Genomic DNA, 15,664 nt, shown 5'->3' on the forward strand with positions numbered 1-15,664 from the left:
GTTTTTTAGTTTTGAAACGGCAACTCAACTTGGAACGGAAAAAAACGAGCCAAGGCTGAAGAAGAATGCAGAAACCTGCGGCAGTCCTTCAAGAAGATTTTTGTAGAAGATCAATTGCGTTATCTGCAAAAAGCCTAGGGACCATGAGGGGATCTGCGTGGACTGACAAAACAATACAGGAGTGATTAAAAGCTCGACTCGCCTACGGATCAAGAGGTTATGAGTACCTCCGCGACAATGGATGGTCACTGCCTGCAGAGATAACTCTCCAAAAGAACATCGTTTGGACAGATTACTTTATTAGTAAAAGTTCAGTTAGTGTTTCTCTTTAGTGTCCCTGTAGGTCTTCCTGCTATTGCAACAATTTTATTTTTAGAGGGTTTATATAATTGTTTGCTCTTGAGAACCTCTGGTCATAACGAATACTGTGGTATCAGTGTAGTTTATCAGCTGCAGCTTACTGTGTGAAAGAAATGTGAATGTAGCTTAAGTTTTCAGAAGCGAAGTGCAAACTCGGTAGTAGGCTTTTATTTCCTAGAGTCGAATGTGACAAAATTTTAAAGTGTAATATATTTTTATGTATTAGCTATGATGCTGCTTACCCAGAGCAATGGACATATCATTCCTAGCAAGTGAAAAAGGCATTATCACCATATTTTGCTGATTTATTGAGTTTTTATTACTACTTTAATATTGTTTATTACTATCTATTTGTTTTAATTACTGTGTCAGTCGTGAAACGGTAAACAGGACGCTTGTTTACAAATTACAGTTCTGTGCAATTGACTATCTCTTACTCTGTGACATATTAAATTTCTATTGATAGATGAGTATGTCTATTTGTACTAGTCATAGTAGCTTTCCTGGCAATTCTGTTTGTGTACTGTAGAAATACATATAACCTGGAGGGTGAACTAACTCTTTAGTCCCTGCTCGTGACATGGCAGAGATTGAAATGCATAATTTCATTTTCATAACACATTTGCAGTTATTGTGCAAGTCCATAATCAATACATCTCACTCTGTCATATATTTAAATCCTATTTATAGACTAAGTTACATGTATTTGTCCTAGTCGCAGTCGCTTTCCTGGCAAGTTCATTTCTGTATTGTACAAGTAAGCTATTAAGTGCCTGCTTGTGACATGGCAGAGTGCAAAATGTATAAGGTTTTTAACATGTCAAATGTTTGTTATTGTGCGTGTCCATGATTACTATATCTACTATTACGGAAACGGATAAAGCCGTTCCTCCATTTTATTGAACTTCTTTTTCTCCTTCTCCTCCGGTACTCGCGCCACTTCGACTTCGTCTTGACGGCACTCCACATTTTCCGGGGCCTCTGACTCCATCCCTCCTGGGATGGTACGGGATGATGTTTCCAATGGAGCTAACTTCGATCGTCTTCGCCGGAGTCTCGTAGTACACTGACTTGAGGATTCCTTGCTGGCTTGCCGTTTTGGTGACCATGCATGGACCACTAAATTGGCACTTGGAGCCACTCAGTCCTTTCTTGACTAGTATAAAACTTCCAGGTTCAACCACAGGCAACTTATGATAGTGCCTATTGTCGAAGTTTCTCTTCATTCCCAATTTATATTTCATTTGCTGTTCGGCTGTCTTGGGGGTCTCTAGAAGAATAACGCGGCCGGCGATTCCTAACTGATGATCTGCAGGAAGCCAAAGACTTCTTCCATTTGAACAAAAGTATGGGCTGCAGCCCAACCCCTCCGTGTAGGTGTTATTGTGGTGAGTCACTGCAGCTTCCAAGGCACATTTCCATCCACCAGGGAAGGTAGGGTATAAATCCAAATACTTCTTGAGGTCGCGAATTAACCTTTCTGCGAGTGCGTTGATTCCGGATGGTACGGAGTCGAAAACCTTAGAGTGATGCCTCTCTGTTCGGCCCATCTTCTGAGCTTTTCGCTACGGAAAGCAGGTCCATTATCAGAGACCAATACTTTAGTTGTCTTGAAAATGACGCGTTCCATTAGGGTGATTACAGAGTTGGCATTCTCCTTTCCACATTTAGCTGCTGCCATTCTTGTACATTCGTCAATGGCGACAAGGAAAGCCTGCGTCCTCCGCACGCCTTCCCCCTTCTTTTTGGCTTCAGCGAAGTCGAGGTGGACGACTTCAAAGGGTACGCTCGAATACTCAGGAATGACCATTTCGTTTCCTCTAGGTTTGAATTTGGCTTTAGCCATTTGACACAGGTGGCAAGTTCGGACATATTCGTGTACGTCTTCTTTCATACTTTCCCAGGTAAAGCGCTGGTTTATGTTTCTGAACCTCTTTGAGAATCCGTCATGCCCACCCGATTCGGCGCTGTCGTGGTAAAGTCGCAAGATTCTTGTCCGGCATGTTTCTGGCACGTAAAACTTCTCGCCCTGTGGTCGAATTTCCTCTGTTCCCTCCCAGATGTCGATGGCGCACACTTTTTCCGTATTTGCTGCTGATGAAATATGCAGCCTCGATAATGCATCAGCTTCTGGTAGCTTGTCCCCTGGTCTGTGGGTCACTTCAAATGTGAATTGCTGCAGTTCGTTGATCCACCTTGCAATTCTGCCTTTCGGTTGAGAGAGATTGAGAAGATAGGTAAGTGCTTTGTTGTCTGTAAACAGCTTGAACTGTCGACCTTCAAGATACGTTCGGAAATACCTTACAGCCCTTACCACTGCAAGTGCTTCCTTTTCTGTAGTAGGGTAGTTTTCTTGCGCTTTCGTAAATGTGTATGAGTAATAACCCACAGCCTTGAGTTGGCGCGCTGGTGGCTGTGAGTCATCCCGTTGGTAGAGTACAGCCCCAGTTCCATAAAGTGATGCGTCCGTGCAGAGCTCGAAAGGTTTTTCGAAGTCCGGAAGTATCAAGACCGGATCTGAAGATATGATGTTGACAAGTGTTTGATACGTTTGTTCGAAATGTTCACTCCAAACAAACGGTGCACCTTTCTGTGTAAGAGATGTCAAGTACTTCGTCATGGTGGCGTAGTGTGGTATGAAGGCTCGAAAGTGTCCAGACAGACCTAGAAAAACTCGCAATGAATGCAAATCATAAGGCCGAGGCAATGTCTTTATCCTCTCGACAGACTCTGCTTTGGTGCTTTTCGTGTGGCCGTCAAAAACTCTGCCCAGAAATACCACAGACCGCTTGGAGAACTCGCTTTTTCTGACATTGATCTTCAACTTGTCAAACACTCTGGCCAGAAATACCACAGACCGCTTGGAGAACTCGCTTTTTCTGACATTGATCTTCAACTTGTCAAACACTCTGCCCAGAAATACCACAGACCGCTTGGATAACTCGCTTTTTCTGACATTGATCTTCAACTTGTCAAACACTCTGCCCAGAAATACCACAGACCGCTTGGAGAACTCGCTTTTCCTGACATTGATCTTCAACTTGTCAAACACTCTGCCCAGAAATACCACAGACCGTTTGGAGAACTCGCTTTTTCTGACATCGATCTTCAACTTGTCAAACACTCTGCCCAGAAATACCACAGACCGCTTGGAGAACTCGCTTTTTCTGACATTGATCTTCAACTTGGCTTTACTCAGTGCTTCCAAAACCTGTGATAAATGCTTTGCGTGCTGGTCCTCTGTTTTAGAGTACACAATTATGTCGTCCACGTAGACATTACAAAATTGTTCGGTACAAGCAGATAGAACATTGTTCATCATTTTTTGAAACCAGGTGCCCGAGTTCTTCCAGCCAAATGGGAGCCTGTTGTATTCGTACACATCGATAGGTGTAACAAAAGCTGTGAACTTCTTGTATTCTTCTTGTAGAGGAACTTGCCAATAACCTTTGCAGAGATCGATTCGCGAAAACCACTCACATCCGCCAGTTTCATTAATTATGTCATTGATCCGTGGCATAGGAAATGGAAACAAGTCTGTCTGTCGGTTTATCAATCGGTAGTCCGTGCACAACCTGAACGTACCGTCCTCCTTAGGCACAATTGTTATAGGTGAAGCAAACGGGGATGTCGAGAGCCTGATGATGTTAGCATCTAGCATTTTTTGCAGTTCGTTTTTAGCCATATTTTCTTCTCGTGAGATAGCGGATAGGGCTTCTTGCGGACTACATTTGTGTCTCGCAGCTTGAATGGAACTTCCAGGAAAGGAGTCGCAGGAGGGTACGCTCCAACGCAGATGAGCTCAGGATACGTTGTCAGTATCTCGTCTGCGTTTCTCACCGTCCTAACCTGCGTTTATTGTGCCAAGCAGTTGTCTTCTAAAGTTGAGTCGATAGTTAATTCATCTTTCCAAGATATGTTTAACTTAAGGCGCCTCATGTCCGGCCTTGACAGTATGAAAGAAAAATTCACGTCATTCCTCACAAGTGCCTTAACCTCGATTGTCCGATTCTGGCATTTAACAATTACTGTTGTCCAGTAATGCAGAATTCTTCTGCTGCCGTCGTAACTTTGCACCTCCACTGCTTTATCTTGTCGGATTTCCCTTTTGTCTGCCAGGACCTCATTTATGAGACTCACAGACGCTCCTGTGTCCACTAGCACATGCGTGCCTCTGCCATTAATTTTCATTTCGGCATGAAGAATGTTAGTCTTCAATAAATATACAACAGCTCTGCCGTTGTATGACACAGATGCACTGTCCTTACACTGTACTTGGCTTTCCATCCTTTCACTCCCAAGTGATATTTTTTTCGCTTCTGTGTTCATCTGCTCTCGGGTTACTATGCTGTTGGCGTCCACTTGACCAACATTTTTGGTTTTCTTCCGTGTAGTTAGATGTCGGTCGGCATGCGCAAGGGAGTGTACAACAACGTTATTTAGGGCGAGCAAGAGATCCTCGACGGTCTTAGGAGATCTGGCCAGCAGCTGTTTCTGAGTCTTTGTTCATGCCTAGCATAATCAGTGGCACAATTTATGTCTCGGGAAGGTTTGCGTCAGCGAGCAGGAGTAGCCTTCGCTTTTCATAAAAGTATTCTTGAAGGCTTCCGACTTTGTGTCTAAACAAAATGGCATTGTTCCACCGTTCTAACCGGTTAATTTCAAACGATGTCAGGAAGCTCTGTTTCCATTGACTCCACGTGTCACTAAGGTGGTCTAAGATTCTCATGTCGAACCACTTTTTCGCAATTCCCGACAAAAATGGCCTGAGGTTTCTTATCTTGTCATCGTCCGAATCCCATCGATTTTGTTGGCAGGCGTATTCATTAAAGCCAATCCACGTAGTGGCAGCCGTTGATATACCATCAAAATGGTCCGGCTTAATGGCATCACCTTTTGGAACGGCTCTGTGTAATGCCGCCTGGCTGAATATGTTCAAGAGCTGTGACTGTTTGTCAACCTGCTTTGACTGAATCTGCAGTAAGTCAATCATAATAGATATGGCATTCTGTCCAGAAGGTGACTCATTGGACGGTGTCTGACAGTAGTTCTCGTCATGGTGCATCAAACTGCGAAATTCAGCCGTACCTCTCTCTGTCAAGGGACACTCGCGTCAGCTTGCCTTGCTGGTGACGTCGATGAGCGGCTCGATCGATGTAGAAGACCTGCCCGAGTCAGCGTCGCTCTTGTCACTTGGATGGTAGTTACCCGGCGTGTCCATCTTCCCGTTCGGCGAGTCTTCTCAACGCGAACTAGTTTTAATCCTCTGCGACTGCGCCAAAATATGAAGAACTCAACGGAGACGGATAAAGCCGTTCCTACATTTTATTGAACTTCTTCTTCTTCTCCCTCTTCTCCTCCGGTACTCGCGCCACTTCGACTTCGTCTTGACGGCACTCCACATATCTTGCTCTTTGTGATATTTTAAAATCTCATTTTCAAACATGTGTATTTGACCTAGTTACAGTAGCTTTCCTAGCAATTTTATTTCAGTACTGTAAAATAAGTAATAACCTGGAGGGTGTACCTCCAGGATATTTAGTACCTACTTGTTACATGGCAGAGTGCAAAATGTATAAAATGTTTTTGACATGTCTAATGTTTGTTAGTGTGCATGATCACTGAAACATGGGTGATATTCATGGTACAAAATCTTAATGGCGTGTTCTTTAATTAGTGTATAGGTGTGTCAATAGAGCTTCTAGACTACCATTGTGCCAGTGTTTCTCAAAAGCATAATTCTGCACTTCAGGCAAGATGAAAAGGGTAACAAGATATGGAGACTTGCATAACAATCGATGAATAATGGAAGCCTCAACCCAGACCAAACGTTTCGACAAGAGCATGTGTCTTTTTCGGGACCCTGATGAAGGCCAAGTCTCCTTGTTGAAATAATGACTCTAGGATGAGGCTTCCTTTGTTTGTCCACAATTAACTCTGCAGTTGTAATGTTAAACACTGCCGTCGGGCTAGATGTTTCACTGTCGAATGCCTGCTATTGTTTGAAAACTTGGTGTTGCAATAAAGAATATTTCTTCAGTGGCGTATATTACTGTTGTGAAATAAATATGTTGCTTGCCTCCACATCTTACTTTGTGACTGCATGCTGTTCTGAAAATGCAGATTTTGCTGACAGCATGAAGCAATTCAGCGACAAATGGTATGGTGTCCCTTATGCAGGGAGGGTGTAAAATAGTAATTTATTGCAAACCTGCTACAGCATGATTATGAGTGCTTGTCAACAGGTACAACACCTCTATAAACACCGGCATACATTTTTTATGCCATGAGTGCAGTGATAAGAGCATCATTTAAAAAATGGAAGTGCTCAATGTTACAATTCCGTTTCAGAAGCCTAGTTTTTACCTTGTCTTCGCAACTTTTCTTTTGAAAATATCTTTTTGTGTTAATGATCCGATTCACATAAAGGGTATACAATAAAAGGAGCACGATCGAAAATAAATATAGGAAAACCGCACCACTGTTTAGTACTGGAAATGTCAACACGATACTCCAGAACACAGGAACAGATTGTAAATTAGTGCACAAAAAGGTTCACGTTATCAAAGGTACAAAAAGACATTCGCACACATTCTTTATAGCCGTGTGCGGATACCTGCTTGAGTTTCGCGTGAATTAAAAGCTGTTAACCAGTCATTTACAACGTTACCTTCAGAGAGCTTATTTGACAAATCGATGAGAACATAACAAGCACGGATTTGCAAACACGCCAGTAGCTGCAAGACGCGAAGTTTGCTTGCAGCGGCTACTGGCGTTTTATCACTAGTACCTGACAGGTAACTCTATAAATCTACATAAAAATTACTGCTCGCACTTCGCTCCATATTATACAGATAAACCAGCGCAGCAGTAAGCTGTTTGCATTCACTTGCTTTTGTACTTCGAAAGGACGCGAACGAGCACTATGAAGGCAACCTAAACACCCGCTGCATATTCCATCGGCTGTCAAGCTGCGTTTTTAGCACAACACAACCTCAAGGCCCAGTTTTCACGTGAAAGACCTTTCAAGCGAATTCACTGGGCGCATACAAGTATGTTTGCAGCAGCTCTGCACATAGCACTTGACGCAAGACGAAGTCCCTAAAGCGACACGTAGAGCATCGGAACCATCGCCGCACATTTTATACGTTCCGTCGCTTATCTCGCAGTACTTTCATTACCGTTGATATCTCGGTGTCACTTGGGACATCCACTTGAAGAAAAACACAAAAATAATCCAGTTTCGCAAAACGGAACGCGAAATCTAGGGTGGAAATCCGTCAGTTAACTCAACGCTACTCAATGCACGCTAGCATCGCTACAGCGCGTCGGCGGTTTGGAAGGGATATGGCCGCCGCCACCCAATGTTGCCGGCATGCCGCGTACCTTTGCGGTACTCTGAATTTTTTTCCAGTGATTCTAATTCTCTCGCCTTTGCGATGAGCGCTCGGGCCGCTGCCGCGAAACCATCTCCCGCTCAAGCTGCATACTCCGCTGTGGGCGCCACGGTAGTTCCGCGGTACGAAAATGACGGAGCGCGCGCGCCTCATTCTCACTCCTGTGCAGCGCCGCGATGAGCGCTCGGGCCGCTGCCGCAAAAACATCTCCAGCTCAAGCTAACCATCTCCCCGCTGCTTCGCATCCACACATGATTAGCGGGAGATGCAGTAATTTTTTTATATAAATGCGCATTTGGTGCCGCAGCTAAACGTCGCCTCCCCTCCCTCCCGTCCCCCCAAAGCCTTTCGCGAGACGGAAAAAGTCGCGTTTGCTCTCTATATATGGCGATTGTAAAGGAGGAAAGAGACGCTTAATTCTGCAGCCCTTCAGGGAGCACGGCGCAGAACGCGCGTTTTTTCTGCACCCTGTGTTTTTCCGTAAGTGAAGGTAAGGGGTGCTGTAAGTTATACTGCATATGACGAAAGCCTGCATAAGCCGCATTCATTCATTCCGCCGTGCGTTCGCTCCCCGTGAAAGCGCGCGTCCCTCGCGCCCTTTTACTCACACATACAGCGTCCAGCGTGCGGCGATGATTTCATCGCCGTTGACGTCATACGGAACCTCACGGCGACGGCGACGCCGACGGAAGAAATCCTCTATGAGTGTCCATATAATTGCTCTCGCAATAAAAGGACGCTAGTGTATTAGTTACCCCTGCCTGCTTCTCCACCCACACTACCGTCTTCATACAACTTAACGTTAGGCGCATTAACTTCCATCTCAGGGATCTATGCGCGTTTCTTAGCTTATTCTCATGTATGTTTGCTTTCGAGTTTAGACCACATGTGATTGCTCTGGCAGCATTTATTGATTAGAGAATTGTTTCAAGAAACATCGGAAAGCTGCAGCTCATGACTTGAAATTTCAAGCAGTACTTTACCCAAAGTGACTGTGCATGTGCATTTCTTAAGAAAGGTTTAGAGGCCATGGCGTCAGCAAAAGTTCAAATAATTATTACATTGGATGTGCACTAAAGATAGAAGAGTATCAGCTGGCGAAAGACGATGATCGCTCTACAGCCTTGTCCTGTTCGGCGCTCTCCACCTAACGCTTGTAAATAAATCCCTATTGTTAACCTAATATGTTATGGCACAGCCATGCAACGTGGAACTTTGTCCATGTGTTTCATTGGTGGGGTATTTACACTGCGCATGCATTTATGTAGACCTATTTATGCGGCATTGCATTGGTCGAGTACTTACGCAGCTGTTTTCTTCAATTCAGCCTATGTTTTCTTTGTCATCGTGTAGTAATATTGATTAGGAATGGTTTATTGGTGTTCCTCGTTTATAGTACCTTTGTTCCTAGATTTGTCACTGGGTCCAGTAAGTGAGTTCCTCATGCTGTTAGTTCATTTTTAGCCTTACTTACTCAATGCCCCACCAAGGGGCCTGTAAGGTGCGTTAACTACGCAAATAAATAGGTGAACCAATTCAAACAAATACCTTGATTAAATACGTAACGCGCGGACGTGCTCTGTGAATATTTTTTACGCGACACCTGTGGTCTTTATCCTTTTTGTCGAGACTGTGCATACCGTTATCGTATCGCCAAGGTAACGATTCGTACACGACAGTGGCAGCATTGATCTTGCCGTAATGTGAAGCTTCATTTAACCAGGGGCAATTAGGTCGCATAAAATGCGCGAGTGTGTTTGTAGTGCACTACCAATGGTCTAATGTACCGGCAGTTATCATAAGTTGAATGCTCTAGTTTTGAACTATATTCCATACAAGATACCTCATGCAACACAAGAACTTTTCCAGCGCATTCTAGTCAATAAATATTCACAAGCTCTCGCTTCCGACCGCTGTAACTCCCTGCACCCTAGGTCACATAATGGTAATAGATTACGCGATTAGCACAAGTGCAAATGAGCAATGCATATAAAGAAATCAGAGCAGAACATACATTTACCGTTACCACCTTATTCTGCAAGAGCGACCATTTGCGTGTCTTTTTTTGACATCGAGTTCTCAGCGTACATTGTATTTAGCCACCATGACGCAGCAGCATCATATTTCTTGTTTTCTTGTGTAATTTGTGTGTTGTTCTTTTCATATCTTGTTAGTTGCCGCAACCTTGTGAATGCTAACGTTATTGCGCTCGTGGTGTCGTGTGTGTTTTCTTCTTGTGTCTTCGTTTTCTTGCGCAGTTTATAAACTTCTAAAAGCTATGAACCAACTAGCCCACCAGAACGTCCTACTAACGTTATTCACTGGTCACCCGAAGCTACTCCTGCTATTGAGTTGGCGAATATGAAATCCACGTGTCAACTGTGTGCGACGCACATTAAGCCACAATAGCTAATATGTTATTCTCGGGAAGAGAAATTGTAGCATGACAATGTAAAGGACGTTATCGCTCAGTGCATGTCTACAAGAGGTATTCCACATTCCATAGACAGTGAATGGTTCCATGTAAAATTAAAAGGTACGAAAGAGCGCAATATAGTTTGCTTACGGAAATGTTCAGCGAGAATATATTACTTGCAAAGTGCCACTTACAACCTTACATCACTTTACGCGCATGTCGTCATGTAGCATTGTTAGATCAAATATCCCAACACAAAATGCTTCTACATCACTAATACTGCGCTTCGTCATCGTAAATGCGATTTGATTCAGAGCACTAGTCATAAACGATTTTGTTCCAACTAGGATTCTTTGGGCATATTATTTGTATTATTTAGGAGCATGCGAATATTGCATTTTTTAATACAAATGGACAAGTCAGTGCTGTTAGTTTCGCATTCAATTCTTGAATTGATTATTCCAAGTTATCGAATATTCGTTTCTGGATAGCTACACTTATGGCGAGTCTCGAGGGAGAAAACAGAATACTTGTGGAAGTTGATCCAAATTATTCTGCTGCACGAAAGCAACAGTTGTCGCGGACAGGGACCACTTTGTGAGTGAACGCGTGGGGCAGATAAATTCAATTCAATAGTTTCAAGTCATTCAATAAATAAGCCTAGCATTTAGGCAGCCTATGCGCACGAATTTGCTGTTTCAATTTAAGAAAAACAGTATTATTATGTGGCCGCTCTCATAAGGTTTGCAACTCGTTCAAACAATGCGCACTGCCGCAACGTGCAGCACACTACGTGCATCTTGTGACATGCTGTCCGCTTCTTCGAATACTGTCTTCATTACTGTTTCATGGAGCATCGGGTAACTCAAATACTTTGCGTATACCTTAATCTCCTCAGTCTTCCAGACGCCTATAGTTGCAAACGGCATTACATGCGTCTAATAAATTATGTATATAAGCGTTTTTTACTATCTATCTTCCACTATCTTCCACTTCGTCAATAAATGGCCAAGTATCTGATAATCGATTCGATATTCAGCGGCGTTTTTTCCCGCGATGATTATTATTGAATACGATTAAAAATTTCACTATTCTCGAACACCCCCAGTTTCATTCTTATTTTTATTCATTTAGCACAATTTCTGCGAATTTGGTGACTGCGTTGTTTCACAAATGATGCGTTATCAATCTCGACTGGTAATGGTTTCACCACCTAACTCGCCACTAAATATGATTACAGAAGAGTTACAGCACTGTCATGAAGGCTGATAATGTTCACATGTGAGCGCGCTTGTTACCTTTGATGGCGCAGGCAGCAGCGTCGCTACGTCTCCTATTCATGCGACACACCACGGTCCATTGGCTGGTGCGCGGAGAGTAGCGCTCCACGCTAGGCGTTCTCTCCACACCTGCATATGCCAATGCGAACCACCATATGTAACCGCGTCGGCTAAGCGTAAAACAGTGTAATTGCAGCTTCCAAAGATCGCCGATACTGGCTTTTCTTCCCATGTATGAAATTAGGTAGGGTGATGACATTAGGAAATTTGCAGGCACATGCTGGATTCAGCTAGCGCAAAACAGGTGGAATTGGAGATCGCTGCATGGGAGAGGCCTTCGTCCTGCAGTGGACATAAAAATAGGCTGTTGCTCTTACTACTGCTTCCGGTGGTGGTGATGATGATGATGATGATGATGATGATGATGATGATGATGATGATGATGATGATGATGCAGACGTTTCTCGACATTTCTCTGTCGGTATATCTTTTTCAACTGGTTTGTTCCGCCATTGTTATAGCTTTAACCAAGAAGGAAACACCATTAATCATTATAGTTAAGTGCGCTCCTCAAGAACATTTAATAGAAGTCAACCTGTCAGAAGTGAGAGTTCAAATTTTGACAGCGAAGCTGTATAAGCCTATGCTGAAACACTCGAGGTCCGACCACAGAAACCCTCCGGCGGAAATAAACCTATCGAAAACCTATCAAAAACTGGCGTCTCGTTCACTTGGCATATACCAAAATTAGCATGGAAGGGTACGAATGTATGACTAACATGACTGATAGGTCATGACATCAACAACGTCACATGCTCGTCAGTTACGTCACGATTAACGATAATAAAATCGCGTGTGGCGCATGCCCGCACTGGATATGCGGGTATGAACCAGGGACAACAAAGAAAGAAACAAAGAAACAAAGAAAGAAAGAAACAAATAAGGAAAGAAACAAAGAAACAAAGAAAAATCGCGTGTGGCTCATACCGCGGCCCCACTTTTCAGCTTCGCCGGTTTACCATCTGTCCGGTGAATCTGTTTCACCATTTCGTTTAGTATCTGGTTTACCATCTGTTTATATCTGGTTTGCCATCTGTCTAGTTTGCCATTCGCTGGTTTACCATCTGTCAAGAATGGCCAGTGATTTTTTTTCTTTTTTACTACAACGCCCAGAATCAAGATGCTTTGCATTAGCGGCATACGTAGTTTTACGATCGTCGAAAGTACGAAGACGCCAGGTGTTGTGACAGTTCAACGCGCCTCCAGCAAAATGAAACAAAGACTCGGTGCAGATACACTTAGGCCCTCACGCTGTCTTTTTCGAATATGAAAATCTCCAACACATTGTTAAACAAAATTTAGTCAAATGTGACGAAGCCGTGGCAGCCAGAATGCTTAGCTGTCCGATACAAGTTTACTATACAATATTTTTAACGGCACGAAATGCAGACACCACGCTGAGGACACGGCACACACAAGCGCCCCTCCCAACTGCTGAATGAAAGGTCTGCTCTAAGTCCCAGCGACCACGAGTCCCAATCCCAGTAACGCGTTGCGCTGCATAAAGGACCCAGATGCTGATTAACAGCAGCGTTGTGCACAACATCGACATGTACGTTACAACACCGCTCTGCACCTCGGCACGCACATTGAGTTAATTGGTTAATATTCCTATTTTTCCCTCCTTTTTTCCTGCTCGAACCAGTTCTCTGTATCACTGATGATGTCTCCACAGCAAAAACGAGGAACGATGACACGACAATTTTTTTTTAAAGCAATCGTTTCTGCATATAAGCAATATATGGAGGGCTGCAAAGGACGCACTCTAAATTCCAGGCCAGCTCGTTCTATTTACTGTATCTATGAAACGTCAATAAAAGTTCCAAAGAAAGTAACATAGGTCTAATGAGTACTTTCGAGTCATTTCTCAATTACTTTCGTAGGGTAGTAATTTGTAAGTGTAATAATTTACATTTTTGAATGAAGTAAGTGTATCTTAAAAAATTTCTTCATGGGCAAGTTGGTGTCATTTGGAAAACATGGTTTGAGAGCGTGTGTCTCTTTAGCGCCATAAAATCATGCTTCCCAGTCAATTGTAACTGTAATCGATAACTTGTTTTCGGTAACGCGTGCAAGACTGGTTCAGGAAGATGCGGCGGCGCTGCTGTCGGCTCTGATAAGCCACGCGCACACTGGCTCACCTCCGCCTCAGGTATTTCGTTTCGGGTTTCATGTCAGGTGCTTTCTCGATCCGCGACTTCTAGCGGATTTGAAAATTTGAAAAATTTGAAAGAGTCGGCAAATATAGCACATTCAGTTGGACTATTGTACCAATAAATTTGGTCATTGTATCGCGATGCTATAGCTTCGCGCGAACACTTATTAAGCACAACAGTACACCCAACAGAGAACGTTTGCGCACTAGGTGGTCGTTTGCATGGTATATTCATGCCATTTTTTATATTTTAAGGAGCCATAGGGGGCCGTTTCTAGTTATGGTTTGATTTTATTGCTTCCTTGAGCAACAGGGGATTCTTCCTATTGGTTTGTTGGATGGTGCGAGCATCAGCGCATACTCGTAGAACGAACTCATTAAATAAACTGGGGAGTATTATCAGGTTTCATTTTGTTCCAATTTTCAGTGAAAGCGATAATTGTAAGCGCCAAAGGCAACAAACAGAGCAAACATTTGCAGTGCGAAAGGATTAGATACGCAAAGTGGTTCGCGTGAGCACACCGATTCTAGATGTCCTAGAAAGGAAAAACATATATTGTAATAATCACCCGCAGAGCGGTATATACATGGTTAAAAAACGTCGCAGTTCTGTCTGAAAGGCGAAGCATCGATTGCAATAGCGAATTATTAGCGGTACCAAGTGAGGATAGTAGCTTTACCAGCCGTAGAAACTTGAAAGCATTGATTTACGAACTAAATGAACAAGCATGGCACCACGCGCGTACAGGCAAACGTGAACACATCTCACTCGATGACCGCAGACACTCTCGCTATCAAAACGCTAGCGTGAGGAAGACTGGCGGCGGCGGCGGCGGCAGCGGCAGCAGCGGCAGCAGCGGCAGCAGCGGCAGCAGCGGCGGCAGCAGTGGCGGCGGCGGCGGCGGCGGCGGCGGCGGCGGCAGCGGCAGCGGCAGCGGCAGCAGCAGCAGCAGCAGCAGCAGCAGCAGCAGCAGCAGCAGCAGCAGCAGCAGCAGCAGCAGAATCTACCTTTTTGCTTCTACTCCTTTAGCGCGAACTAAACGGCGAGAACACAGCGCACACAAATTTATCAGCCCTCTGCGCATCTAGACTCAGTACTCATTGTAGATCGCTTTCAAGATATCGCCGCGCGGCCGCGCTCAGCCGCGCCATACACAGCCGACGCCCTAGTATTCCTGCCATTACAAAGAGTGTATAGTATACAGCACTAATTCTCGTAGCAACAAATATTTCTGACCAATATGCATAGGTGTGCACTTACTTGGGCATCATTTCCGCTTTCCGAGCATATAAAACTAACTCTCTCACGGACGTGTACTGCAAGTCAATCAGTTGTTACATAGCGCCGAAGCGTGCCTATTCTCTTTGTCTCTTGATTCATATGTTCACAATGTGTTTACAGCCTGGAGTTAAATGTTCCTTACCGGTATGTCCGCCTATTGCGTAGACGAACTCCCCCAGCGTCACGGATGCGACGTAGGCGCGTGGAACGTTCATGGAGGACTCGTTCTTCCACTCGCACTTGTCCATGTCGTAGCTGATGGTGGAGCGCAAGTAGTTCCGCTCTTGCATTCCGCCCACCACGAAAATGCGCCTCTTGTATACGGCCACGGCGTGGTAGGCTCTGCACGGGAGTGTGTTTTAACGTAAACGTACGCTTCGATTTGAGATGGTGTGCAGGCGCGCGGAAACAATTTGTTAGCATTCGTGTGATGGGACTAAGGAACCTGTCAAAATGCGTTCGATGGACTTGAATAAGGGAATTTATTGCAACCAAGAAGGTCGTTGCTCCTTGTGAAGATCACTTATTGCTTGATGTGTACTCACGGCTGTGCAGTAATGCTAACTTACTCTTGGTAGTTTTAGCTTCTGCATGTATATATTGTAGCGCAGACATCGCCTGTGAACTATATTGTCGAGCCTGTCACGCCACCTACGGACCAACGCTGTCGTGGTCGTGAAACCGAGCACGTACAACGCCTGAAGCCGTATTACG

The 15,664-nt window shown here is 44.2% G+C and overlaps 1 protein-coding gene across 2 annotated transcripts in view; it reads right to left on the reverse strand.

Moving 5' to 3' along the window:
* Window positions 1-15,664, reverse strand: part of LOC119440266 (kelch-like protein 10) — a 55,967-nt gene that overhangs the window by 23,354 nt on the left and 16,949 nt on the right. For both annotated transcript variants that reach the window (XM_037705191.2, XM_049661507.1), the window contains exons 2-3: window positions 15,093-15,292; window positions 11,472-11,582 (exon numbers count right to left, since the gene is read on the reverse strand). In XM_037705191.2, the coding sequence (XP_037561119.2) occupies window positions 11,472-11,582; window positions 15,093-15,292 (311 nt within the window). The remainder of the gene's footprint in view (window positions 1-11,471; window positions 11,583-15,092; window positions 15,293-15,664) is intronic.

This window comes from Dermacentor silvarum, chromosome 2 (assembly GCF_013339745.2).
Source record: "Dermacentor silvarum isolate Dsil-2018 chromosome 2, BIME_Dsil_1.4, whole genome shotgun sequence".
In the NCBI taxonomy this organism is placed as follows: Eukaryota; Metazoa; Arthropoda; class Arachnida; order Ixodida; family Ixodidae; genus Dermacentor; species Dermacentor silvarum.